The 26,649-nt window shown below is 44.7% G+C and overlaps 1 protein-coding gene across 2 annotated transcripts in view; it reads left to right on the forward strand.

The window, feature by feature from the left end:
- The window catches only part of si:dkey-191g9.5 (rap1 GTPase-GDP dissociation stimulator 1), an 86,508-nt gene extending 62,632 nt beyond the window's left edge, over positions 1–23,876 (forward strand). For both annotated transcript variants that reach the window (XM_034185077.1, XM_034185076.1), the window contains exons 12-14: positions 8,702–8,828; positions 10,428–10,556; positions 23,749–23,876. In XM_034185077.1, coding sequence (XP_034040968.1) covers positions 8,702–8,828; positions 10,428–10,556; positions 23,749–23,870 — 378 coding nt within the window. In that variant the 3' untranslated portion in view covers positions 23,871–23,876. The remainder of the gene's footprint in view (positions 1–8,701; positions 8,829–10,427; positions 10,557–23,748) is intronic.
- Positions 23,877–26,649: the final 2,773 nt, after the last annotated feature.

Genomic DNA, 26,649 nt, shown 5'->3' on the forward strand with positions numbered 1-26,649 from the left:
AACCAGGCTCAGGGAGGGGCAGTCTTCTGCTGGGACTGGTTGGGGCTGAGGGAGAGAACCAGGAAAAAGACATGCTGTGGAGGGGAGCAGAGATCGATCACTAATGATTAAATGCAGAGTGGTGCATACAGAGCAAAAAGAGAAAGAAACACTCAGTGCATCATGGGAACCCCCCAGCAGTCTAAGTCTATAGCAGCATAACTAAGGGATGGTTCAGGGTCACCTGATCCAGCCCTAACTATAAGCTTTAGCAAAAAGGAAAGTTTTAAGCCTAATCTTAAAAGTAGAGAGGGTGTCTGTCTCCCTGATCCGAATTGGGAGCTGGTTCCACAGGAGAGGAGCCTGAAAGCTGAAGGCTCTGCCTCCCATTCTACTCTTACAAACCCTAGGAACTACAAGTAAGCCTGCAGTCTGAGAGCGAAGCGCTCTATTGGGGTGATATGGTACTATGAGGTCCCTAAGATAAGATGGGACCTGATTATTCAAAACCTTATAAGTAAGAAGAAGAATTTTAAATTCTATTCTAGAATTAACAGGAAGCCAATGAAGAGAGACCAATATGGGTGAGATATGCTCTCTCCTTCTAGTCCCTGTTAGTACTCTAGCTGCAGCATTTTGAAATAACTGAAGGCTTTTCAGGTAACTTTTAGGACAACCTGATAATAATGAGTTACAATAATCCAGCCTAGAGGAAATAAATGCATGAATTAGTTTTTCAGCATCACTCTGAGACAAGACATTTCTAATTTTAGAGATATTGCGCAAATGCAAAAAAGCAGTCCTACATATTTGCTTAATATGCGCATTGAAGGACATATCCTGATCAAAAATGACTCCAAGATTTCTAACAGTATTACTGGAGGTCAGGGTAATGCCATCCAGAGTAAGGATCTGGTTAGACACCATGTTTCTAAGATTTGTGGAGCCAAGTACAATAACTTCAGTTTTATCTGAATTTAAAAGCACGAAATTAGAGGTCATCCATGTCTTTATGTCTGAAATGTTGTGTGGGCCACTGAAGAGGAGGTACTGCTGGCCCACCACCACCAGAGGGCGCCCTGCTTGGAGTGCAGGTTCCAAGCACGAGAGGGCGCCAGACCCAGAAGAAGTGACAGCTGTCACTCATCCTCTGCACCAGCTGTCACTCGTTCATCATCACCACCATAAAAGCCGGACTGCAACTCCACCTCCCCGCCGAGAAATCGACTACCATTACCAAGGTAATTTCTCTGCTGACTAACACTGTGTGTGTAATAACTTGAACTTCTATTGCAGCCGTTTTCCTGGAGTGTTGCCTTATCTAGAGGATTGGCGTTTGGTGTGACAGCGACGGCTTCGCCTCACACCCCATCTCAGATAAGTGGTTGACCAGGAGCTGCACGAGTGTGTGTGATTTGGAGGTGGAGGTGCTCCCTCCTAACTGTGTTCGGACTGAGAATTACTGAGTGTGCGGACTCACACTCACTCATCATATTTCTGCTTTCTGCCAGCAGTACCAGGGTCGACAGCCGAAGACAGAGGCCACCTGGGGATTCGGGACTTGGCGGCTCCGGTGTTCTTCAGAGCGTTGGTGGTGGAAGCCGTGTGGCACGCGGCTTCTCTCTCGTCGGGGGTCTCCTATCTTCGAGCCTGCCCACACGTCACCTGGAGTTACATTAACTGTGCAAATTACTGTACGTTTCGTTGTGTATTATCACAACATTAAATTGTTACCTTTTTGGCTTATTCATTGTCCGTTCATTTGCGCCCCCTGTTGTGGGTCCGTGCTATGACACCTTCCCAACATGAAAGACATTCCTGCAGTTTAACTAATTGGTGTGTGTCCTCTGGCTTCATGGATAGATAAAGCTGGGTATCATCTGCGTAACAATGAAAATTTAAGCAATGCTTTCTAATAATAATGCCTAAGGCAGGGGTAGGCAACCTGTTCCAGAAAGAGCCATGAGGGTGCAGGTTTTCTTTGCAGCCACTGACTCCACCAGGTGATTTCACTGATTAACTGATTCCATCTGCTCAAAGTGATATTAATCAGTAAAATCACCTGGTGGAGTCAGTGGCTGCAAAGAAAACCTGCACCCTCATGGCTCTTTCTGGAACAGGTTGCCTACCCCTGGCCTAAGGGAAGCATGTATAAAGTGAATAAAATCGGTCCTAGCACAGAACCTTGTGGAACTCCATAATTAACCTTAGTCCGTGAAGAAAAAGTCTGATGGCCACAGAGCTTTCTCCTATCGTGCCCCAGCTCTGTGGAACAATCTGCCGGCACACATTCGGCAGTCGGACACTGTGGAGACTTTTAAATCACGTTTAAAGACTCATGCAGATGTTTTACCAAGTTATTAAAATGAAAACATTACAAATAATTACCTTTTAAGCTGTTCCAAATATGTTCTCCACTTCAGTGCACGAGATAGAGAGAGGAAAAAGCTCCAAATGTCCTCTGTGATTCCAGAAGGGATTAGAGGTGTTTTCAACATCCAAGCTCTGACAGAAAATGATTAATCTGCTACAAAATAATTATTTTATATACAGTGTCCGACTGTCAGGTCTGTCCCTGTCTGGTCCCATGTCCTCCCCTGCTTTAGTCTTTGTCACTTTCTGTCTGCGTCTGCTTTACACTTTGATCCTCTGTATTTGTTTTTAGTTTAGGATTACTTTAGTCACTGGTATTATTTTGCATTTTACCACTAGAGTCATTGCTTCTGTTAGTTTTTGATTTTGTCACACATTAGTTTCAGCCCCTTCCTTTAATTGTCTTGTTGATCACTTTCCAATTCTCACCATTGTTTTTCTTGGTTTTGTTTCTTTGTTTGTTCCGTGTGTAGATTCTTCTACATTATATTTAGGATTCACCTTTGTTTATTTCTGTCTGCTTAGTGTTCACTCTACTGCACTCTTTTGCACCTGCTCACCTCATCTTTGTATCCTCCCTCCACACCGCCAATTCTGTCTGCTTTGCTTTTTGCCTGACTGCACCCTCTTGATCTCATGTTTGTCTCTTTGTTCCCCACACCTGTGCCTTGTTTGCTGTGATTGCCACTTCTGTTATTTAAACCTTGTGTTTTTGGTTCTTCTTGCTAGTTCATTGTTTCTGTAAACCCCGTCCAAGCCTTTTGTCACAGTCCTGATTGCCCTGCTGATTTTTTGACTTTGCTTTGTATTTTTGGATCACGACATTGTCTCACTCGGGAGGAGGTTGGAGTCGAGCCGCTGCTCCTTCATGTTGAAAGGAGCCATTGAGGTGGCTCGGGCATCTTTTTCAGATGCCCCCTGGACGCCTCGCTGGAGAGGTGTTCTGGGCATGTCCCATCGGGAGGAGGCCCCGGGGAAGACCCAGGACATGCTGGAGGGATTATGTCTCTCGGCTGGCTTGGGAACACCTTGGGATTCCCCGGAGGAGCTGGGGGAGGTGTGTGTGGATCGGAAGGTCTGGGCGGCTTTGCTTGAGCTGCTGCCCCCGCGACCCAACTCCGGATAAAGCGGAAGAAAATTGATGGATGGATGGATGGCTTTGTCTCAGCCTGTGAACTCTGTGTTACTGTGTTTTTGACCTCAGCCAGTTTTTGACCACGCCTCAGCCTTACCCTTGCCTGATACCTCTGCCATGCTGACTGCTACTCTGTGTACCGAACAACTGCCTGCTTTTGAGATAAAGCTTTTTTTAATCAATCCTACACTCCTATGTATGAGTCTGCCTTTGTGTTCCCACCCTCTCTGAGCCACGTTGCCTTACAGCATGACAGAACAAACTAGCCAGAACCGGGACGCTGCAGACTCACATCCTGCCTCGCCTGGGAGCATTAATCCTGTCGAAAACCAGGACTTGACCACAATTAAGGAGATTTTGTCAGATATCCACTTCTTTTTGTCTGTTTTTGCAACACCTACACTCCCCAAGAGAAGTTTGATTATCTGAATCAGGCATGGGAGTTAGTTGAAGCCAACACCTGGCTATACAAATTCTTCCCTGAACTCGCAGATCTAGATGACCTCTTTGCTGAGGAGAGACTCCGTGACTGGGTAAGACAGCCGGAGATGCACCTGCCATCTGTCTCTCCTCTCTCGGACTGCAACTCAGATTGGGTCGATTTGGATGATGATTCTTCAGAGGCAGAGGAGTCGGCACTCCAAGAGATGGCAACATTCTTTTTTAAGATTCAGGACCTATTTTTTGAGTACTGGGACAATCCAGGTCGAAAGAGCAGGCAACTTGTGTTTTCTACCCTTGACCAGCTCCTTCAAACCAAGCCAGAGGTTGTGTCAGCTCATCCTGAGTTAGTCAAAATAAAAACCCTATTCAAGCTGGGTCAGTTACCTCCATGCATTGAGGACCCTATTGATTTTTTGCTCGAGTCAGACATTTATGCCGCTTGTTCAGAAGAACCACGGTCCATAACCCTGTCTTACGCAGCAGTCATGCCTCCACGTTTTTCGCAGCTGGTGCCTCTGCAATTCTCTGAATCAACTCCGGCCATGCCCACGCCACCTGTACCTGCGCCACGCCGCTCTGCAATCTGTAATCCGGCAGTGAACTGTCAGCCTACAGGACCGTCTCTGTGGCTGTATGCAGCACCAATTCTGGCCATGCCTCACCAACCCCTGGTGCCAGCCCCATGCAAGCCTTGTGCACCTCAGCTACTACATCAAACTTTTTTGAGCTCCACGTCCTTGCAAACAGAAGCTCATTTGTTGCCTGACAACTTGGCGGTAGTTACACCTCCAGAAGCACTCCGGTCTCCTAACCTGCCTGCCAAGCCATCAGGAGAAAGCACATTGCCACAGTGCTCAGCTGAATGCGTGCATTTCGAAACATTAGCATCCATGCCTACGGATCACGTGGAGCCACTCACTTCCATCGCACCACCGGCAGAGGAAGGACGAGCGTCCACATCACCGCAACTCAGCCCAGAGTTCACCTTACCAAAATCACCAGCGGCATCTGCCGAGACCTCTTCAGCCCCCAGAGTCCTCATCTGTGCACGCATCTCACGATCCAGCAGCGCCGTCCATGTCTTCTGGCCCGCCAGCAGAATTACCAGTGGTATCCACGCCTCTACAACTTCCAGCCCCACACAAGCAAACTGAAACAACAATGGCATGCCCACCTCCATGTCCGGCCGCTGTGCCGGCTATGTCAGCAGCAGAGCCAGCAGAGAGCCCCACCGAGCCTCTGTTTCCAGATCTGTCAGTGCCAACTCCTTCTTTTAAACTGTTAGCAGATTCGACAGAGAGACTCACACCATCACTGCACTCAGCAGTGCGCATGCTAGAGGGAATGGGAGAGTTGCGCACGTCACCAAGTCTTTCGGCGGCATCTGTTAGATCTCCCACGGCACAGTCTTCTCCACGAGCTTCAGCTGCGCTAACGTCTCCTGAGATTCTGCCTCCGCCCCGATCATCAGTGCCGGTCCCAGAGACAATCACAGACATCACAGCTTCATGGATGGCTAGTCTTTCCTTTTTTTGTTTCTTCGCTAATCTTTTTCTTTTCTTTTCTCTCTTCCTGCTGTGCTCTTTGGATAAACAGCTGTATGCACTAAGTAAATATCTGGTTATGTCTTCTATCTCTGTCAATACCCAGGTATTTGCCATTTTCTCCTGTTTACTATGTTACAAGTATGTTCCATTTTCTTGGCCCCCTTATGAAATGCATTTTTGGTTAAAATGGTTTGGTACCCCACCTCATTGGTTCAGTGATTTGTCTTTCATTCTGTCAACAGTTTTTGAGTACCCTTTGTGGTTAGGTTATTGCTTTTTTCACTTTTTGCATGCTTTTGTTAATCTGTTCTCACCCTATGTAGTCCTTTTTTTTTCTTATCTGCCATGATTCTTGTATTGTTTCAAGTCAGTGGTTGGTTCGTTTTTTTGGTTCTCGGGTAAAGTAAATTATTTCCTCACATCATTACTCATTTTGCCGCTCTTTCTGTTCTTTTGTCAGTTTTTCCATTTTTGATGGCCCCCTATGTCTGTTCCGCTGTGTTTTTTACCTTTTGCATTTCTTTGTTGGAAAGTTCTGCTCTCCATGCAGTTATTTTGTTCATTCTTTTGTTTTCCATGGCCCTTGTACTGTTTTGGTGTATTGGTTTCTGTCTGTTGTATTTTTTATGATTGAGCAGGTCTCTTCCTCATGTTTTGTCACTGTTTGTTGTTTTCACTGTTCAGATATCGAGTCATTTGGGAATGTTTGTCTTCACAGTAGGTCATTATATTGCTTTTCTCGTACTATAGGTTCTATTTTTACTTGTTTTTTCCCTCATTGTCTTCCATCTGTTTGTCCTCCCCTCTTTTGCCCTATTTGTTTATCGGGTTTTATTAATCGGTTATTTGTCCCATCGGCTTCCCCGTGTGGTGTGTCTCCTCCTGAATCGGGTTTCTCCCACTTTCGGCCCTGCATGTGAATTGGCTTCCCCCAGCTATCTACACCATCTCAGTACAGCTATTTTGGGTAATGTGTCTGACCTTGGTCCTCCTTCGGCCCCTGTCACTTTATTCAGTCGTCCCCCTGACTCCTCCATAGTCCTTAGTACATTCCCAGACGACCCCCCGACTCACTGGTGGACCTTTATGGCCCTTGTGGCTGACCCCTGACTCCTTTGTAGCCCAACGTAGTCCTCCAGACCAACCGTGTTACTCACCGGTAGATGTTGATGGACACCATAGCCGTCCCCCAGACCCTCCCATGGACCTTGACAGACCGCACCGTCATCGTCCAGACTCAGGTTGGGCTGCTCGGTCACCATCCTGATGTGTGTTCTGTCCCCTGTCAGTTTTTCAGCCATTCCCTGTTGTGCTCTAGTGTTGTGGAGGTCTTGTGGTTCCCGGTCAGTCATCCTGTTTTGCAAAAGTTCACATCCCCCTGTTCTTAACACCGTGTGTTGCCTCCTTTAACATCAGTGACGGATTGGAGTCTTCTGTGGTGGTTGTGGACGAGGCTCTCTGATGGTGAAGCTCCACTGAACATGTCTTGTGCTTTATTTACATCAGTTATGAAGAAATACAAACAGTATGACACTATGGTAAATCTGCATGGAGTAGACAGTTCTCAAAAACTGAAGAAGAGTGAGGAAAGCCACCAAGACAACCCAGAAGAAGTTATAGGCTTCTGTGGCTGTGATTGGAGAAATTGTTTGACAGTAAATGGCTTCACCCAACCACTTTTTGTGTTATCATTCATATTCTCTGAAAAACGGCCAAACATCTACAAATCTGCCAGGGTACATAAACTTATGAGCACAACTGTAGGTCAGAGGTCTCCAAACTGATGAAGGGTCATTTGTTGAAAACCAGTTTTCCATCTTTTTGGTGTCGCACCTCTTGGCTCCTTTGGTGTCCTTTGTGTTCCTGTTCCTGACTCTTCAGGTACTTTGGGTCTTAGTGGACTTAAACCCTCTTGTGAAGAGATTCTTACTTCCACTGGATTTTAATTTAATTTTAATTTAACCAAGTTCATCCCATTGAGATCGAGAGCTCTTTTGCAAGGAGACCTGGACGATTATAAAGGTTCCAGTCCACCTAAGTGGCATGTCTTTGGATGTGGAAGGAAGCCGGAGCACCCAGAAGAAACCCACACAAACACGTGGAGAACATGCAAACTCCACACAGAAAGGCCACAGGTGGGAATCGAACCCATGACCTTCTTGCTGTGAGGCAACAGGGTTAACCACTAATCCACCATGCTGCCCCATTAGAACTCATGAATAAATGTTTACAACCAATAACTATCAGAAAGCTACTGATCCCACTTAATTAGTGATATAAGACACATGGCGCTCGCTCTGAAGACGCACACGTATCTCAGGCATTCGTTTGTCTTGTGAGACGATGGGGTCTTTGCACTCTTCAGCATCCCCATCATGATGCCCAGCTTTGTCTGTGAGTGCACAAGCTGACGTCAGAGTGACCGACGGCACAAGTCACAGGTGAAGGTTGATGCAGTTGGGGGTGCCGATCCATCCTTTCACCGGATCCTCTTCTGTCTGGAAGCTTCATGCAGCTTGACCTCTGCCCTTTTGATACCCTCCTTGATTACTGTCCCCCAGCTGCCATGGTCCTTGGCCGTTTCTTCCCTCGAGGTCCCTCTTGCAGGCATCTTTGAAGTGCAGAAGCACATATAAACCTGCAGTTAAATCTGCCGACGGTCCAGCTGACATTTCTTACTCAGCTGGAAGCTGAAACCGGAAACAAAAGCTGTTTGCAAATCACAACCAAGCAGCACCCTCCACTGCTGAAAAATGCTGAAGTGCCAAATCATTCAGTTCCTTGAATGGCCACTTGCATTCCAAGCAGAGAATCACTCGCTGTGTTGCCAGTTCTGCAGGTTTCCCACACATTGGGCAGACCTATTTAGTTTGTAGATTTTGCTGCATTCACTTGATGGATGTATGAAGGGGTGAGCTTTGGCTTTTCACTAATGTCCACAAGGATGAGAGATGTGCAGACATTTTGTGTTCTGAAGTGAGCTCCCACGCAGCATAACTCTGACATAAACCATCACAAAATGAGAGTGGAGACGTCTGTGAACTGCGTGGAGTCTATTAGTACTACAGGTGTGAATGACACTGAAATTCTATCAGCAAAGTTATGACTGATAGGCAAGTCTGTGTGTGTCCGGGGGGGGGGGGGATATTACGGTGACATGAACACAAGCCAAAAATCTCTCATGGTTTTTTTTTTCCCATCTTCTTCTTCTTCTTTGTGGCAGGAAGTTGTCTGTGCTATTGCCAAAGCAGACGGGATACGGCACCTTATAACCATGGCAACCAGTGAGCATGTCATCATGCAGAACGAGGCTTTGGTTGCCTTGGCGATAGCATCAGCCATTGACATTGGTAAAACTCTTTAAGACATTACTCAGGGGAACATTTAGACCAGAATTATTTCTGAGGTTTACTGCACCTACTCTGATGACTGGACTTTTATTCTGTTTCGAGTGTAAAAAAACAAACAAATGAATTCAAATTAAACTTGTCTTCCCTTACATTAGTTTATATGCAGATGATATTCTGTTCTACAGTACCAACTGCTCATTCTTACTTCTCTGTGTGTTTGGCTAATTAGTTAACCACATTTTCTGGAGCACAGTAATTAATAACTAAGGTATAATCCATATCACAAATCTGAAGGACCTACAAGTATTCCAGCTCGGTCATACCTCTACAACAAGAATTGTCAGACAGAGAGGTGAAATAAACCACTTAAGGCTCTTCAGGCTGGAACTCTTCCACCAAAATGATTATTCTTCAAAAAATGAACTCTTGCTTCTCCATGATATTGACCGCTCTAGCACCCCCCCCCTCCCCCCCCACTAAAAAAGAGGCTTCTCCTTTCTCCTATATTGATGTGACCTTGGACTTCAACTAATCTTTTTACTTATTTATTACAGTAATGATCAGCAGTGCTATGAGCTTCACCCCATATCATCTTTCCCCACAAAACTCAGTCACAAATGGCATCGGATCCAAAGGTGCATCAACCTGTAATGGTCATGCCAGTTCTGTCATTCATGGCCTCAACTGGACACTGTAGCATCTGAAAACAGTGTACAGCAGAGGGATCTGTCTGTACTGAACCATGTTCCACTGTAACTACAGTAGAACAAGGTGTAGGTTTGGAGGAACAAAGTGCTTTGATTCCTTGTTAAGCAGGCCCAGGGTCACTAGACCACAGAGGATGACTGCCTGATCACAGATTCCTCTAGCAACACCTCCTTGTCCTCTCTTAGGGCCATAACAGGCCTCTTTCTCAGTTCCCTCGCCAGCCTAGAATTTCCTTCAACCACTGAGTGCATAAATAATGTAACATTGCCTCTGAAAGATGGTCAAGACTTGACTGATGGTTTACTTTTATACATTGGTGTTAAACAACTGATGAACCAACAAATTAATGTGAGAGCTGGGTAAAACACCAAAAAAGGTCCATTACTTCACCAGTCAGCATCACAGACTAGCTTGGCATCATATATTAGCTTAGCACATTAGTGCTACTTAGTAATAGAACAAAGGCTAAGAAAGTTCTTATTACGAGTACAATAATTTCAATAGACCTGACCGCACAGTAAACATATTATTTCAGGAACACTTAACCCCGTGCCGCTGCGGAGTGTGCTGAAACATTCAACTTTAACATTTGTTTGTGTCACTATCTTTCTGACATCATTTGCGTGTTGATATCGTTCTGTTCTCTCCTGTATTGTGTGGCAGGAAGTAATTTCAAAATAAAATGTCCTTCAAAGCAAAGTGAAATAAAAGGCCATATAAATCACAAAAACAATAAATGGACCAATTTGCTATTCCACAGTGACATGTTTACCTTGAAATTGAGCAGGAAGTTGGGTCATTTACAAATATGTTGTGATAAAACTTACAATAACTGTGTCTTAAGTGGACTGACGGTTTTAAAATGTACACATGTTTGTGTGAATGCTGCAGAGTCTGTTCAGGATCCTTTCCGGGGAGCGGAGCTGTTGTCCACATTGCAGAAGATGTTGGAGGATCCAGTGGGGGCCATTGAAGTCCAGTTCAGTGCTTTAGGTCTCGTCTGCAGCCTCGCCAGCTCCCGTATGTTTTGCAGTAAAACACACTGTCACATGACACTGATGAAAACATGATTCATTCATTTTCTGTACAAGCTAATTTCAGTTCAGGGTCAGGGGGGGGCTGCAGCCCATCCCAGTGATCACTGAGCGACAGGAGGCGGGGTTCATCCTGTCACAGGGTTGATACATGTAGACAAACACATTCACATCTACGGCCAATTTAGAGTCCGATAAGTTTTGGTCCGATAATTTTTAGACCGCTAACATATTTTTGCAGACGTAGTAAACAAAGCTGAATAGTTACAAACTTCTATGAAATCTGAAATCAGTTAAGTACCTACCTGTTAAATATTTTATAATAGATGCGCAGTTCTATTCTCCGTAAACAAAGGAGAGCTGGTTCTAGAAGAAACCGCTGTATCATATGCAGGCAAAGGAGAACTGGTCACAAAAAAGAAAAAAGGCTAATTTCTTTTGACCCCATACTGATATGCTGGCAATATCATCCAAGTCATCCAGAGGCATACAGTTTTAACTTATGGTTAAAATTTTAACCAAACTAATTTCGGACAAGTTATTTAAATTAACGTCACGTCTGAAGTTTTATAAAGTGAAAATATCAGATATATGTTTTAGTTTTAAAGTCATGCACTAATTTTGAAGGTATTAGTGTGGACATGCTGTGCCCAGCAGTGCATTATGGGTAATCACACTACATTCACGACAGAAGAAATGCATTTGAGATGCTCTGATCAGGCTCCATAGTAGAGAAGCTTGAATCTTCGACTGGACTGGGTTGCTTGACATGAGGACGTTTCGCTTCAAATCACAGAAGCTTCCTCAGCTAAAATTCTTGCTCTGGTAGTCTGACTTCTGTCTTGACTCTTGTAGAGAAGAATAATTATTTTAATTATTATATATATTTTAGCTGAGGAAGCTTCTGTGATTTGAAGCGAAATGTCCTCACGTCAAGCAACCCAGTCCAGTCGAAAATTCAAGCTTCTCTACTATGGAAACCACCTGGACAACTGAGAGCCTACACAGAAACTCTGATCAGGCTCCACACGGACAACAGTATTAAACTCTTTGTATATTGTGTCTAAAACTCCCGTGAATATATTCTCTGGGTTTATAGACATTGTTATTGTGTTTGTTTTATGTAAAAATGCCAGAAGCAGCTCAGGTTGCTCCTCCATTATTTTCAGTTGGAATCATAGCAATCCATTCCTGTTTGCTATTAGAGTCCTGCTTATGTCAAACACTGTCTGTCGTCTTTGTTCCAGAGTAATATGTATAAGATTTCTGAAATTCAGTTTGCCTTTATTAAATTCCACACATCTTAAATGTAGTAGGGTTATCTGGAATTTTGTTTTGGCAAGTTTTCACGGTCTCTACTGGCATCTACTGGCCAGTAGTGTTCATGGCAGTATTCGCCCTAGTACTGAGCATCCAGTAGATGGCAGTGTTCTATTTATTTTGACACCGGTTATATCAGATGGTTATCTAATTACAACTTGGCTTTTTTTTTAAAAAGTCCTTTTTTTACAAATAAAAAAATGACATATTTTACAAAAGCACATTTATCTGTAAACACCAACACATGACACACCTCACATTAATGTGTTGGTTTACATAGAATGAATGAGTCAACCAAATCAGTGTTAGCGGAGGCACATTTTACCCATAATCCTTTGCCATCTGTCTGTGTTTGTTACAAAACTTCAGAATTAGTGCATTATTCAACATTAAAAGATATAGGGGATCAGACTTGCCAAGACAGCTTATAGGAGGCGAATAGAGGACTGCTTCCAGAGTCAGGACTCTCGGCGGGTGTGGCAGGGTGTTCAGCACATCACGAACCACCGACCCAGCACCCTGGTGGCAGACTACAGTGATGCCTCACTGGCAGAGAACCTCAATAGCTTCTTTGCCCGTTTTGAGGTGCAGCCACCAGAGACAGTCGTCATCCCCTCACCTGCCCTCAACGTCCTCACGCTGGAGGAACAGGAGGTGAGGAGGGTGTTGAGGGGGTGAATTCAAGGAAAGCTGCTGGTCCGGACGGCGTCTCGGGACGGGTGTTGAGGGGATGTGCAGCTCAGTTAGCTGGTGTGGTTACAAACATTTTCAACCAGTTTCTGAGCCAGGCTGCTGTCCCCCCCTGCCTGAAGTCCTCTGTTATTGTCTCCCTCCCTAAGAAGACCAGGATCAGTGATCTGAATGACTATCGCCCGGTGGCACTAACTCCGATTATTATGAAGTTCTTCGAAAAGTTAGTCCGGGCCTACATCATCTCCTGCCTTCCCCCTGTGTTTGACCCTCACCAGTTTGGTTATCGTGCGAACAGGTCCACGGAGGATGCCATCATTATGGCTCTACATGCTCCTCTGTCCCATCTGGAGCAGCAGGGGAGCTATGTGAGGCTGCTTTTTGTGGACTTTAGCTCAGCATTTAATACCATCCTTCCAAGCAGTCTGGTGATTAAGTTGTTGGACCTGGGGGTGTCCCACTCCATTTGCTGGTGGATCTTGGACTTCCTCACAGACCGCTCTCAGAGGGTGAGAGTTGGCCCTCACATCTCTTCGGCCATTAGCCTCAGCACCGGCTCCCCTCAGGGCTGTGTGCTGAGTCCGTTGCTCTACACCCTCTACACCTATGACTGCACCCCCTCTCACTTCAGCAACAATATCATTAAGTTTGCTGATGACACTACTGTATTGGGACTCATTTCTGGTGAGGATGAGTCCACCTATAGAGAGGAGGTGCAGCGGTTGTCGGTCGGGTGTAGGGAGAACAATTTGATCCTCAACACCTCAAAGACAAAGGAGATGGTGGTGGACTATAGAATGAGGAAAACAGTCATCCAGCCCCTGGTCATCGATGGGGACTGTGTGGAGTGGGTCTCTGAATTTTGTTTTCTGGGTGTGTATTTGAGAGACGACCTGACTTGGAGCACAAACACTATGGCTACCATCAAGAAGGCACAGCAGAGACTCTATTTCCTGAGGGTTCTCAGGAATAACCATCTGCCACAGAGACTGCTGGTGTCCTTCTATCGCTGCTCCATAGAGAGCATTTTGACCTACTGTCTGTGTGTGTGGTTTTCCAGCTGCACAGTCACAGACAGGAAAGCTCTCCAGAGGGTCATCACCACAGCCCAGAAGATCACTGGTTGCCTCTTGCCTTCATTAGAGGAACTGTATACAAGTTGTTGTCTCAGGAAGGCAAGGACTACAATCAGAGACCCCGCCCATCCTGGACACTATTTGTTTGAATTATTACCAGCAGGCAGACGATACAGGGCCAGAACAAACAGACTTAAAAATAGCTTTGTGGGAAGAGCTGTTTGTGCACTGAATGCTGCTGGACCTGCCATTTTATGATTGTGATTGAGTGTTTTTAACTAGGTTTTATGTAGAATTTTTAGGGTTATTTATTTATTCTATTTATTTATTTTAAATGTTTTTTTTTTATGAGATTGTTTTTAATTTCATTGTCATGGACAGTATTTTTTTTCTGGTGTCATGTACAATGATAATAATAAATTCTATTCTATTCTGTTATATTTTAACTTTGTACAAATGACAGAATTGACATTAATGGAGTTATTCTATCAATATTCATTTTATTTATAAACCAAACCATAAGTCAGCTCTGCTTTATTTTCCAAGACCTCGGTCTCACAGCAACGCTGTTATTGAGTAGAGAGTTGAGCTTCGTTGCTCCTCTCAACTACTTCACTGCTGGAAGTTATGTAGTAAACTGGAGCTTCCAGCAGGGGGCAGGGTGCACAAAGACAGAAGTGCTGACTCATTGTTTGGGTCTGTAGTTGCCTTTGATGCTACCAGAAGTGATTGTGGTGTTAAAACTCAAAATCAGCTTGTTAGTAGTTGCAAGTGTACCGGAGACAATACTGGAAGTTATTGGTTATCTGTAGCTTCCAATAAATTTTTGGGTGGTTTATCGGTTTAGCTTTATAAAAGATAACTTTTTAGTTAGCTGATTATCTGTTATCAAAGCTAATTTTTTGGGTAGCTGTGCCCACCACTGGCCACGACTGACCCATCATTAGAGCCTCGAATGGCTCGCATCAGCCACACTAAATCAAATGAAATCAATTTTATTTATATAGCGCCAAATCACAACAAACAGCTGCCCCAAGGCGCTTTATATTGTAAGGCAAAAGCCATACAATAATTACAGAAAAACCCCAACGGTCAAAACGACCCCCTATGAGCAAGCACTTGGCGACAGTGGGAAGGAAAAACTCCCTTTTAACAGGAAGAAACCTCCAGCAGAACCAGGCTCAGGGAGGGGCAGTCTTCTGCTGGGATTGGTTGGGGCTGAGGGGAGAGAATCAAGAAAAAGACATGCTGTGGAAGAGAGCAGAGATTAATCACCAATGATTAAATGCAGAGTGGTGCATACTAAGTCACGTAGTGCCGTAATAGCGCCATGATAATGTGATGTTGGCACATGTTAGGCATGGGTTTGGTCCAAACCTCCAGCCCTCCCACACCTGGTCCCTTTAAAGTCTGGGTTTTCAATTCCAGATTCACAGCAGCATTTAAAGATGTCACATTTTTTAAATGCAGTCCAACAATAGACGCTCCAGTACAGTCTCATGGTTGTGCACTGTGCGCCAGGTTGCTGTCCACCTGTAATGCACCAGACCAGCTAGAACCAAACCAAGGGTTCCTGGACAGCCACCTCTGTGCTGCTCACTGGCTCCGCAGCTTGCTGGGTTTATTTATTATGCGGCTTTAAACACACACACACACCGTGATCCCACTTTTACGAGGTCTGTCAATAAAGTAACGGCCCTTTTTATTTTTTCAAAAACTATATGGATTTCCTTCATATGTTTTTACGTCAGACATGCTTGAACCCTGGTGCGCATGCGTGAGTTTTTCCACACCTGTCGGTGACGTCATTCGCCTGTGAGCACACCTTGGGAAGGAGTGGTCCCGCCCCCTCATCAGATTTTCATTGTCAGGAAATAGTGGAATGAAAAGGACTTTTTTCCATCAGAATTTTTTCAGAAGCTGTTAGAGACTGGCACCTGGAAACCATTCGAAAAATTTATCTGGCTTTCGGTGAAAATTTTACGGGCTTCACAGAGAATAAGGACTGTTACTACAGCTTTAAGGACCCCTTTAAGGACGCTCGGTGCGCCGCGCTCCGAGCTGCGACGACGCGGCACAAGGCACCGGACCATTTCTAAACGGATGGCTCTGTGGATACGAGACCATCGTGTGTTCTTTCTCTGGTTATCACAAGAGCTGGACATCAGCCATTTTCTGGCAGATTTCACTTTTGAGAAGAAAGAGATTTTGTCATGGAAAGCCGCGCGGAGGCTTCGCGCGTAAAGACCGATTTGCTTTGGAAGCGAGACAAAGGAACACCTCCGTTTCAGCGTGTCAGAGGACAAGTAAGGGATGCCATCAAGCTGAAGAAGGAGTCCTACTTGTCTTTGTTGGTAAGTGGGATCCCGGAGGCAGCTGACAGGTACGGTCAGGCCAAGCGTGCTGCAGCCCGTGTGGTTGCAGAGGCAAAAACTCGGGTCTGGGAGGAGTTTGGGGAGACCATGGAAGAGGACTGTCGGTCGGCCTCGAAGAAATTCTGGCAAACCATCCGACGCCTCAGGAGGCGGAAGCAGCTCTCCACCGGCACTGTCTATGGTGCGGGTGGGGAGCTGTTGACCCTGACTTGGGATGTTGTCAGGCCGTGGAAGGAATACTTCGAGGATCTCCTCAATCCCATCGTCACGACTTCGGAAGAGGAAGCAGAGACTGGGGACGCAGAGGCAGACTCATCCATTACCCAGGCCGAAGTCACCGAGGTGGTTAGAAAGCTCCTCGGTGGCAAGGCTCCTGGGGTAGATGAAATCCGTCCTGAGTACCTTAAGTCTCTGGATGTTGTAGGACTGTCTTGGTTGACACGCCTCTGCAACATTGCGTGGCGGTCGGGGACAGTGCCTCTGGATTGGCAGACCGGGGTGGTGGTCCCTCTGTTTAAGAAGGGGGACCGGAGGGTGTGTTCCAACTACAGGGGGAATCACACTCCTCAGCTTCCCCGGTAAGGTCTATTCCAGAGTACTGGAGAGGAGAATTCGACCAATAGTCGAACCTTGGATTCAGGAGGAGCAGTGTGGTTTTCGTCCTGGTTGCAGCACACTGGGCCAGCTCTACACACTCCATCGGGTGCTCGAGGGTTCATGGGAGTTCGCCCAACCAGTCCACATGTGCTTTGTGGATCTGGAGAAGACGTTCGACCATGTCCCTCTGGGCACCCTGTGGGGGGTGCTGCGGGAGTACAGGGTCCATGGTCCTTTGTTAAGGGCTATCCGGTTCCTGTACGACTGCAGCAGGAGCTTGGGTCGCATTGCCGGTAGTAAGTCAAACCTGTTTCCAGTGCACATTGACCTCCGCCAGGGCTGCCCTTTGCCACCAGTTCTGTTCATTATCTTTATGGACAATTTCTAGGTGCAGGGTGTAGAGGGGATCTGGTTTGGGAACCACAGAATCACATCTCTGCTGTTTGTGGACGATGTGGTTCTGTTGGCTTTGTCAAATCAGCACCTTCAGCGTGCACTGGGGCGGTTTGCAGCCGAGTATGAAGCGTCCGGGATGAAAATCAGCACCTCCAAATCTGAGGCCATGGTTCTCGACCGGAAAAAGGTGCCTTGCCCTCTTCAGGTCGGTGGAGTGTCCTTGCCTCAAGTGGAGGAGTTTAAGTATCCCGGGGTCTTGTTCACGAGTGAGGGACAGATGGAGCGTGAGATCGACAGATGGAGCAGTGCAGCATCTGCAGTGATGCGGTCGCTATATCGGACCATCATGGTGAAGAGAGAGCTGAGTAGGGGGCAAAGCTCTTGATTTACCGATCAATCTATGTTCCGACCCTCACCTATGGTCGTGAGATTTGGCTCATGACCGAAAGAACGAGATTGGGAGTACAAGCGGACGAGATGGGTTTCCTCTACAGGGTGGCTGGGCACTCCCTTAGAGATAGGGTGAGGAGCTCGGTCACTCGGGAGGAGCTCGGAGTCGAGCCGCTGCTCCTCCACATCGAAAGGAACCAGTTGAGGTGGCTCGGGCATCTTTTCTGGATGCCCCCTGGATGCCTCACTGGAGAGGTGTTCTGAGCACGTCCCATCGGGAGGAGGCCCCGGGGAAGACCCAGGACACACTCAATCAATCAATCAACTTTTTTCTTGTATAGCGCCAAATCACAACAAACAGTTGCCCCAAGGCGCTCCACATTGCAAGGCAAGGCCATACAATAATTATGAAACACAGTCTACGTCTAAAGCAACATAACCAAGGGATGGTCCAGGGTCACCCGATCCAGCCCTAACTATAAGCCTTAGCGAAAAGGAAAGTTTTAAGCCTAATCTTAAAAAGTAGAGAGGGTATCTGTCTCCCTGATCTGAATTGGGAGCTGGTTCCACAGGAGAGGAGCCTGAAAGCTGAAGGCTCTGCCTCCCATTCTACTCTTACAAACCCTAGGAACTACAAGTAAGCCCGCAGTCTGAGAGCGAAGCGCTCTAATGGGGTAATATGGTACTACGAGGTCCCTAAGATAAGATGGGACCTGATTATTCAAAACCTTATAAGTAAGAAGAAGAATTTTAAATTCTATTCTAGCATTAACAGGAAGCCAATGAAGGGAGGCCAACACGGGTGAGATATGCTCTCTCCTGCTAGTCCCCGTCAGTACTCTAGCTGCAGCATTCTGAACCAACTGAAGGCTTTTTAGGGAACTTTTAGGACAACCTGATAATAATGAATTACAATAGTCCAGCCTAGAGGAAACAAATGCATGAATTAGTTTTTCAGCATCACTCTGAGACAAGACCTTTCTGATTTTAGAGATATTGCGTAAATGCAAAAAGGCAGTCCTACATATTTGTTTAATATGCGCTTTGAATGACATATCCTGATCAAAAATAACTCCAAGATTTCTCACAGTATTACTAGAGATCAGGGAAATGCCATCCAGAGTAACGATCTGGTTAGACACCATGCTTCTAAGATTTGTGGGGCCAAGTACAATAACTTCAGTTTTATCTGAGTTTAAAAGCAGGAAATTAGAGGTCATCCATGTCTTTATGTCTGTAAGACAATCCTGCAGTTTAGCTAATTGGTGCGTATCCTCTGGCTTCATGGATAGATAAAGCTGGGTATCATCTGCGTAACAATGAAAATTTAAGCAATACCGTCTAATAATACTGCCCAAGGGAAGCATGTATAAAGTGAATAAAATTGGTCCTAGCACAGAACCTTGTGGAACTCCATAATTAACTTTAGTCTGTGAAGAAGATTCCCCATTTACATGAACAAACTGTAATCTATTAGACAAATATGATTCAAACCACCGCAGCGCAATGCCTTTAATACCTATGACATGCTCTAATCTCTGTAATAAAATTTTATGGTCAACAGTATCAAAAGCAGCACTGAGGTCCAACAGAACAAGCACAGAGATAAGTCCACTGTCCGAAGCCATAAGAAGATCATTTGTAACCTTCACTAATGCTGTTTCTGTACTATGATGAATTCTAAAACCTGACTGAAACTCTTCAAATAGACCATTCCTCTGCAGGTGATCAGTTAGCTGTTTTACAACTACCCTCTCAAGAATCTTTGAGAGAAAAGGAAGGTTGGAGATTGGCCTATAATTAGCTAAGATAGCTGGGTCAAGTGATGGCTTTTTAAGTAATGGTTTAATTACTGCCACCTTAAAGGCCTGTGGTACATAACCAACTAACAAAGATAGATTGATCATATTTAAGATTGAAGCATTAAATAATGGTAGGACTTCCTTGAGCAGCCTGGCAGGAATGGGGTCTAATAAGCATGTTGATGGTTTGGATGAAGTAACTAATGAAAATAACAGACAGAACAATCGGAGAGAAAGAGTCTAACCAAATACCGGCATCACTGAAAGCAGCCAAAGATAACGATACATCTTTGGGATGGTTATGAGTAATTTTTTCTCTAATAGTCAAAATTCTGTTAGCAAAGAAAGTCATGAAGTCATTACTAGTTAAAGTTAATGGAATACTCAGCTCAATAGAGCTCTGACTCTTTGTCAGCCTGGCTACAGTGCTGAAAAGAAACCTGTGGTTGTTCTTATTTTCTTCAATTAGTGATGAGTAGAAAGATGTCCTAGCTTCACGAAGGGCTTTCTTATAGAGCAACAAACTCTTTTTCCAGGCTAAGTGAAGATCTTCTAAATTAGTGAGGGGACACTGAAGGGACTACGTCTCTCGGCTGGCTTGGGAACGCCTCGGGGTTCCCCCAGAGGAGCTGGGGGAGGTGTGTGTGGATCAGGAGGTCTGGGCAGCTTTGCTTGAGCTGCTACCCCTGTGACCCGACTCCGGATAAAGCGGAAGAAAATGGATGGATGGATGGATGGATAGCAAAGAAAACATGATGCGTGGCTCATTATGAGAGATGAGAGGAGATATACTTTATTGATCTCACAGTGGAGAAATTATGTTTACACTCCAATTACCTCAGACAGCAATTAGTCCTCAGTTATTACTTGTTTACCATAATAATGGCACACATCAGAATTAAAAACAGCACATACACATTTGACATTGTCTATGTGCACTAAATTTGAAGAAGTCTGTTATCCGAATTGAGGCAAGTGGGTGAAGGCCACGCAGCAACCCTGAGATGCGTCGCCGTCAGCTTGAGGGGAGAACGTGGGCTGCAGCTAAAACTGCACCGCCCCCGCTGAAGGGGAGAGGAGTCACGATAAGCAGGCACCGGAAAGGGGAGTGTTGCTGGGGGGGAGGAGGCGGGTGGGGGAGGGAATGGAGCATGCTTCAGTCCTGTGAAAAGCAGCTTATTTTCTTTGTGAGTTGAGATAAGAAACAGCCAATGTTCCCCAGGCCGAAAACAATTCCTCTGGAGGAAAGCAGTCGGGTAATTTGTCCTTCAAGCTTGATAAGCCTGTAATGTTATTGTTTGAGCAGTGAAAAACACTTTTTAAGAGTTCCACTTGCACAACCAAATCCCAATTATGAATTACGAATATTCCCAATAATGAATTAAGAATATTTACTGGCCTCTGAAATCTTCAACTTCAACTGCAAGGCACGCATCTGCTCCAAGATGTCATCCAATTTGCGTCTGAGTTCAAGAGTCATCGCAGTCTGAGAATGCACTGCATTGCCAACCTCATTAATCATGATGGACAAGCGAGGGGCCATGGTTCTTGATGCCGCCGTCTTGCCAATTTTCCGGTAGATCATGGCAGCACATAAGCTAGAAAGTACCAGCCCTGCTACCATAAGACCAAAAATGAATAAATCCTCGACGTCCTCAACGGAGAAAGACGCCAAGCATGCAACACGCCAAGAACTCCACGAGTCGAGAACATAGCCCGCAGAATACATTCCATCTGGGCAGTTAGGATCCCCCGGTCCTGACCTTCTTGTAGAAAAAATGGTGTCAATAGCGTTCAGAGACCAGCTGATCAATTCCATGGTTAATCCAATAGTAGTCCAATAGATCCAGAATCCAATATAATCTGAGGAATTCACAGTCTGGTGAAGTAGGGACTTGAAGGTTAAAATCAGAGAACAGAGATAAGGGAGAGTGGAGGAGATGCGACCGCCCTCATCGGAGTCCCAAGCTGATTATTCATCCTTCATTATTCGGTGGGACCCAGGCTTTATTTATAGAACCTGCATGTCTTGGGAAATGTGAGGAAGCCGGAGGATCGAACCCACGTCTCCATCGTGCCCAGGCCACAGATCACACAAGAGGCCCCGCCCCATCCAAGCTCATAGGTCTTTAATAATTACATCATTTTGTTATTAGTAAGTAGAATTGGTGTCCAGTTTCCTCTTTCTTTTTTAAAATATCTTTTAAGACTCTACATGCATTTTTCTGCTGGTTTGTTGTCCTCTAACATACATCAAACAGGTCCATAACCACAAACATGAACAAACACCACAGTATTAAAAAAAAAAAGTCTAGGAATGCTACAATGGACCTGGAGTTATGGAGCAGGCCAAAAACAAGCAAATAAACAAACAAATAAGAGCACAGACATGGACAAGTAACAAAAATGGTGAATATTCAGGTCCAGAAGTCGTTGGAGAAGTCAGACCAGAACTGCCAGGTAACATCTGTCTACCGCAGTCAGATGGCATGTGGGCATGTCCCTGACTTTCTCCAGCCACTGGGTTCCTCAACAGCAAGGCACCTGTCTGCTGGAGCACACACACTCAAACACATCACAATGTAAATGATACTTCTCCTCTGTGTCTGTCTTAGTCTCCCACCCCAGACAGAAAATAGATCCGGGCCGGATGTAGTACAACATTTGGTACCAATCCTGAAAACAGATCCGGCCCAGACAGTTTTTGCACCCTGGCCCAGATCCGGCACGGCTCCGCTTTACAGTTCTGGAACAGATCCAAACCAGATCTGAACTGGATCCGCAAAACACCAACCGTTTACAGACCATATCTGGCACGGATCTGGGACAGATGTGGTCCACATCACAGCACCGTGGCAGGAACACGGGGCATAACGATAAGCAATTTTATCTGCACTCGGTAGAAAGTATCTATTAGCGGTTGTAAACTTTGTACTCTGTAATCGTGATCGTCACTGAAGCTTTTTTAAATGCTTATTGCAAAGCGGTTTGTTTCTTTATGACAATCAAGTTTTATAAGTCCAGGGACACTGATCTGTGTGTTATAGATACAAATCAGTTTCCTCGGATCCACGGAACTTACCCTTGTAAAACTTGTTCCTGCCACGGTGCTGTGATGCGGTCCACATCTGCCCCAGATCCATGCCAGATATGGTCTGTAAATGGTTGGTCTTTTGCGGATCCAGTTCAGATCTGGTCCGGATCTGTTCCAGAACTGTAAAGCGGAGCTGTGCTGGATCTGGGCCAGGGTGCAAAAACTGTCTGGACCGGATCTGTTTTCAGGATTGGTACCAGATGTTGGACTACATCCGGCCCGGATCTATTTGCTGTCTGGGACCTTTGATGGACAGTTTCTCTAAAAAAGACTCACTAGGACTTTGAGCACATCTTGATGGTTTAATTTCAACTGCACTGTGATGGTGTGCAGAGGCAACATTAACACAAATGTTCCACTGATCAGTGGCAGTAGAGCGTTTCATTTTATGCTGTTGGGATAAATTACCCGAGTCTTCATCCTGTTCATAACGCTCACTTCTTGAACTTATTCTTTGCAGTTCTTAATAAACTGCCTACATCATCCAGCCTTCTCTCTCTCTCTCTCTCTCTCTCTGTCTCTCTCTCTCTCTCTCTGTCTCTCTGTCTCTCTCCCCCTTTCATTTTCTTCATTCATCAGCTCCTCAAAACACTCCCTCCACCTTCTCAACTCCAAACTTGTCAACACATTCTCTGCATCCTTGATCACCTGAACTTGCTTCACATCCTTTCCAGCCATGAAATAATTGAATCAGACTGCTGCTCTAACAGCTTGTGTGTGCTCGCTCTCTCCCTTTGAGGCCTCACGGGGAGAACATCCTCAGCTGGCTCAGATCTGTGCTTTGTGTTACATCAGCCAGCATCTCTGTATACTTCCTTATACTACATTTTTGCTATCAAAGGTTCCACAGACTGCAGATAAAAAAAAAACTTTTTTTAAATCAGCACTTACTTTCTGTGCTTTATATTTCCCCACTTTCAGGTCAGTATTGTGATTTACAGTGTGTCATTAAATGTCACACCAAATGTTTCCAAGATGGGGATAGATCCAGCGGGGTGGGTGGGTTGATCCCCCCCACACCCACTAGCTAAATAAAAAGAAAGAAATATTTGAGGGAAAAAAGAACATAGAAAAGTTTTTTTTTTTTAAAAATGTATAAAGTCAGAAAAAAAAAAATTAAGTTTGATGTCTGTCACAATTTCCTGTTGATAGAAGTGGGATAAACATCTGTGATCTGTGTGATAATATTATAGATTAAAGTATTTTTGGAGATTTCTCGACAATCTCAAAACTTCACCAGTGATCATGAAAAATGGTTGAGAATAAAAATGAATAGTTTATGTTGCAAATTTAACTTGTTATGCTAGTATTCACAATGGAAAGAGTTCCTTCTTGCTAATATAATATATATATTACACTGTGTTTTGTGCTTCAGTCTGACGTGTGACTCTGAGTGGGCGGTCTGTCTTTGTGTCCTCGTGTCTCCTGTTGGCTGCAGGTGTGATGAAGGAGGAGCTGAAGAACCTGAGAGGAAGTCTGAGTAAACTGACGGATCACAGCAGCAGTAAGCTGTCCTCACAGGCCCGCGCCGTGCTGACCATGATCAGTGACACCAGCTAAACCACCACCGCACAGCCACACCGCAACCCCTTCTAGCGCCCCCTGCAGGCTTCAGTATTCACAACAAGAAAAGCTGCTTTGTCCTGGTGTGGTGCTCCCTGAATGTAAACTCTGGTCTGTTTGTTTTTGGACATTGACAAAGTTTCAGCTTTAATTTGAAGATAATTATCCACAAATCAGGTGAGAAAACCTGGAATTAAACTGTCGAACAGAAAAATTCAGCTGTGACTCGGTGTAGAAGTGACCGAACAGGGAGTCGAACACTGACAGACAGAACTCAGACACTTGGACATGAACCAAACATTAGCTACAGACCCCCCCATCACCACCAGCATGTTAGCTTTCTAAGAGTCGGGGTCAGTCCGTATGAAATCTCCAGCTGGTTCCAGCTCAGGGACTCAGAGTTGCTTCGTTTTCATGTCTATTGTAGGTTAAGAGCCCATCATGAAAAACCCAAAATATGAGCGTCTTTTTACAAATAATTTTCCTTCCAGTTTTCTGAGACTTCTGGCTAACAAACACGACATCTGCAGGAATAAACTGTGTGGATTTGAAAGTATGCTGTCATGACATCATTTTGATGCAGAAATACTGTTGTTTTTTGGAGTATAAGTCCCTTTTTATTTATTTATTTTATTAGTTTGGGAGGTCAAGTGACCAAAAAGTCACGCATTCATTGTTAATAAAAATTAGAATGACGATATCAGACAGAATCAAACCATTGAACAAATTAAACTCTAATGATAAATATAAGTTACAGAGTTGAAAACACTGCAGCAAGTCTGTTGAATGATTTATATTATGGAGGAAATTTGGATCAAAGTTGGTCAACTTTGATCAGCATCTGCTGATGCTGTACTATCCAAATCCACACCATCCATAACTCTCTAAAATAACCATCTATCTGCTGCAGCCAGGTGAAACATGGGCCTTCTCATGCTGCTGGGGTCCTCAAAACTCCCTCCAACACCTGCCTGCAGGATCCTGTGCAGAGAAACAGGCCACATGATCAGAATGTCAAATCTGATGCTCCCTCACAACGCAAGTGATCCTCCTCATCTCAGTAACCGCTCGTTTGATACAAAGTCATTCCAGTGGGACCCAAGGATCCTTCAAAGACACACCTAGTACCAAAGACATCCAGTCGTCACCTTCGGTCACTGGTTAGCGTCCAAGTCTCACAGTCATATAGCAAGACAGGCAGCATCAACATCCTAAAGCAGAGGCATCAAACTGATTCCAGAAAGGGCCAAGAGGAGGCAGGTTCTCTTTGTAGCCACCCAACTCCAGCAGGTGGTTTCACTGACTAACATCACTTTGAGCAGATGGAATCAGTTCATCAGTGAAACCACCTGCTGGAGTTGGTGGCTACAAAGAGAACCTGCCTCCTCTTGGCCCTTTCTGGAATCAGTTTGAGACCTCTGGACCTTCATTCACCTGCAAAGATACTTGCATCACCAAACACTGCTGTCACATCAAGTTGATCTGAACCCCCCCAATGCCCTTTTTAGGTCCGGTTAAGAGTCAGGAATTAAAAGGTTCATTTGGATGAAAATGTTGATTTTAGATGATCATCAAGCTGTGGACCAACCAGCGTTCCTCAGTACGAAGAGCTTCCGGTCTACATGCTGTATAACCAAATTAAAGACGTTATGGATGGAACAAACAACTGCAAACACACACACTGACAGACTGCGGGTTTCCACAAGACCACCAGCGCCGGAAAGGGTGAAAAGCGGTTTAAATTCTTCTTTCATCATTTGTGGTGATGGAATAGTTGTGATCAAGTCCAGTAGTTGTGGGAGCATCAGTGATGGTTAAGGATGTGCCTCACCGGCCCCCAGCACACGGCCTTCTGTCTGGACCATTTTGACTGTGTGGATGCATAAAAGAATCTGCACATCGTCATTAATGTAATCATGAAATCTGAGGTCATAGAGATTTTTTTTAAGTTGATTTCATAAGGAACGACCCATATGACAATTTATGTTCCAAGTCTAAAACAAACGTACATTCAGATACCAGGTTTGGACAAATACACGAGTCCTGCATTCAACTGTCAATGCATGTACAGGAAAAAGGATCCATTTTAACTGACTTGTAATCTGCATTATGTCAGTTACTTGTGTTGATAATCCTATTTGTAAAGATCTATGCATAGGTCAGTGTAACTGTGGACATCAACTTATTCAACAAGGGATGCTGTCAGTTAACAGTAAAGATTCTACATCGTTATCAGTGTTATTTTAGCATTGAAATGTAAATTACATGTAAAATAATTATTAAATTAAAAACATTCTAAACTCATTGGTGTTATTGTCTTTGTTATACTCTAAAAAGTAAATAAAAAAATGGGATGGTGGGAAAATGCAAATAAACAGCACTGATCATTATCAATCATTTAAGGAATCTGGAGGAATTTCAGTTTGTAAAGGGTGCAGGCCTAAGATGAACACTAGGGTGCATCAAATTTGAATATTTCCAAATAACAGTTTGGCTGGCATTGTGCATTGTTCCAATTACATAAAAATGACATTTGCAAAGTTTTGAGGAATTCCACTGAGATTTAGGGCTGCCACCTAACACATGAACTTTTGTGAAATTTTGAAAAATGTGAAATTTTTATTCTAATTGCCAAATGGTCGACCTGGAAATGTCAATACAGTGAACTTTTACACAGTAACATGTTCTATAGGGTTATCAAAGTAAAAGTTGTTTGTTTGCCCTTTGGGCCACTTAAGCATGTCTCAGAATTCAACTTTCAGGATTCTCCATTCAT

The sequence above is a fragment of the Thalassophryne amazonica genome, chromosome 13, assembly GCF_902500255.1.
Source record: "Thalassophryne amazonica chromosome 13, fThaAma1.1, whole genome shotgun sequence".
In the NCBI taxonomy this organism is placed as follows: Eukaryota; Metazoa; Chordata; class Actinopteri; order Batrachoidiformes; family Batrachoididae; genus Thalassophryne; species Thalassophryne amazonica.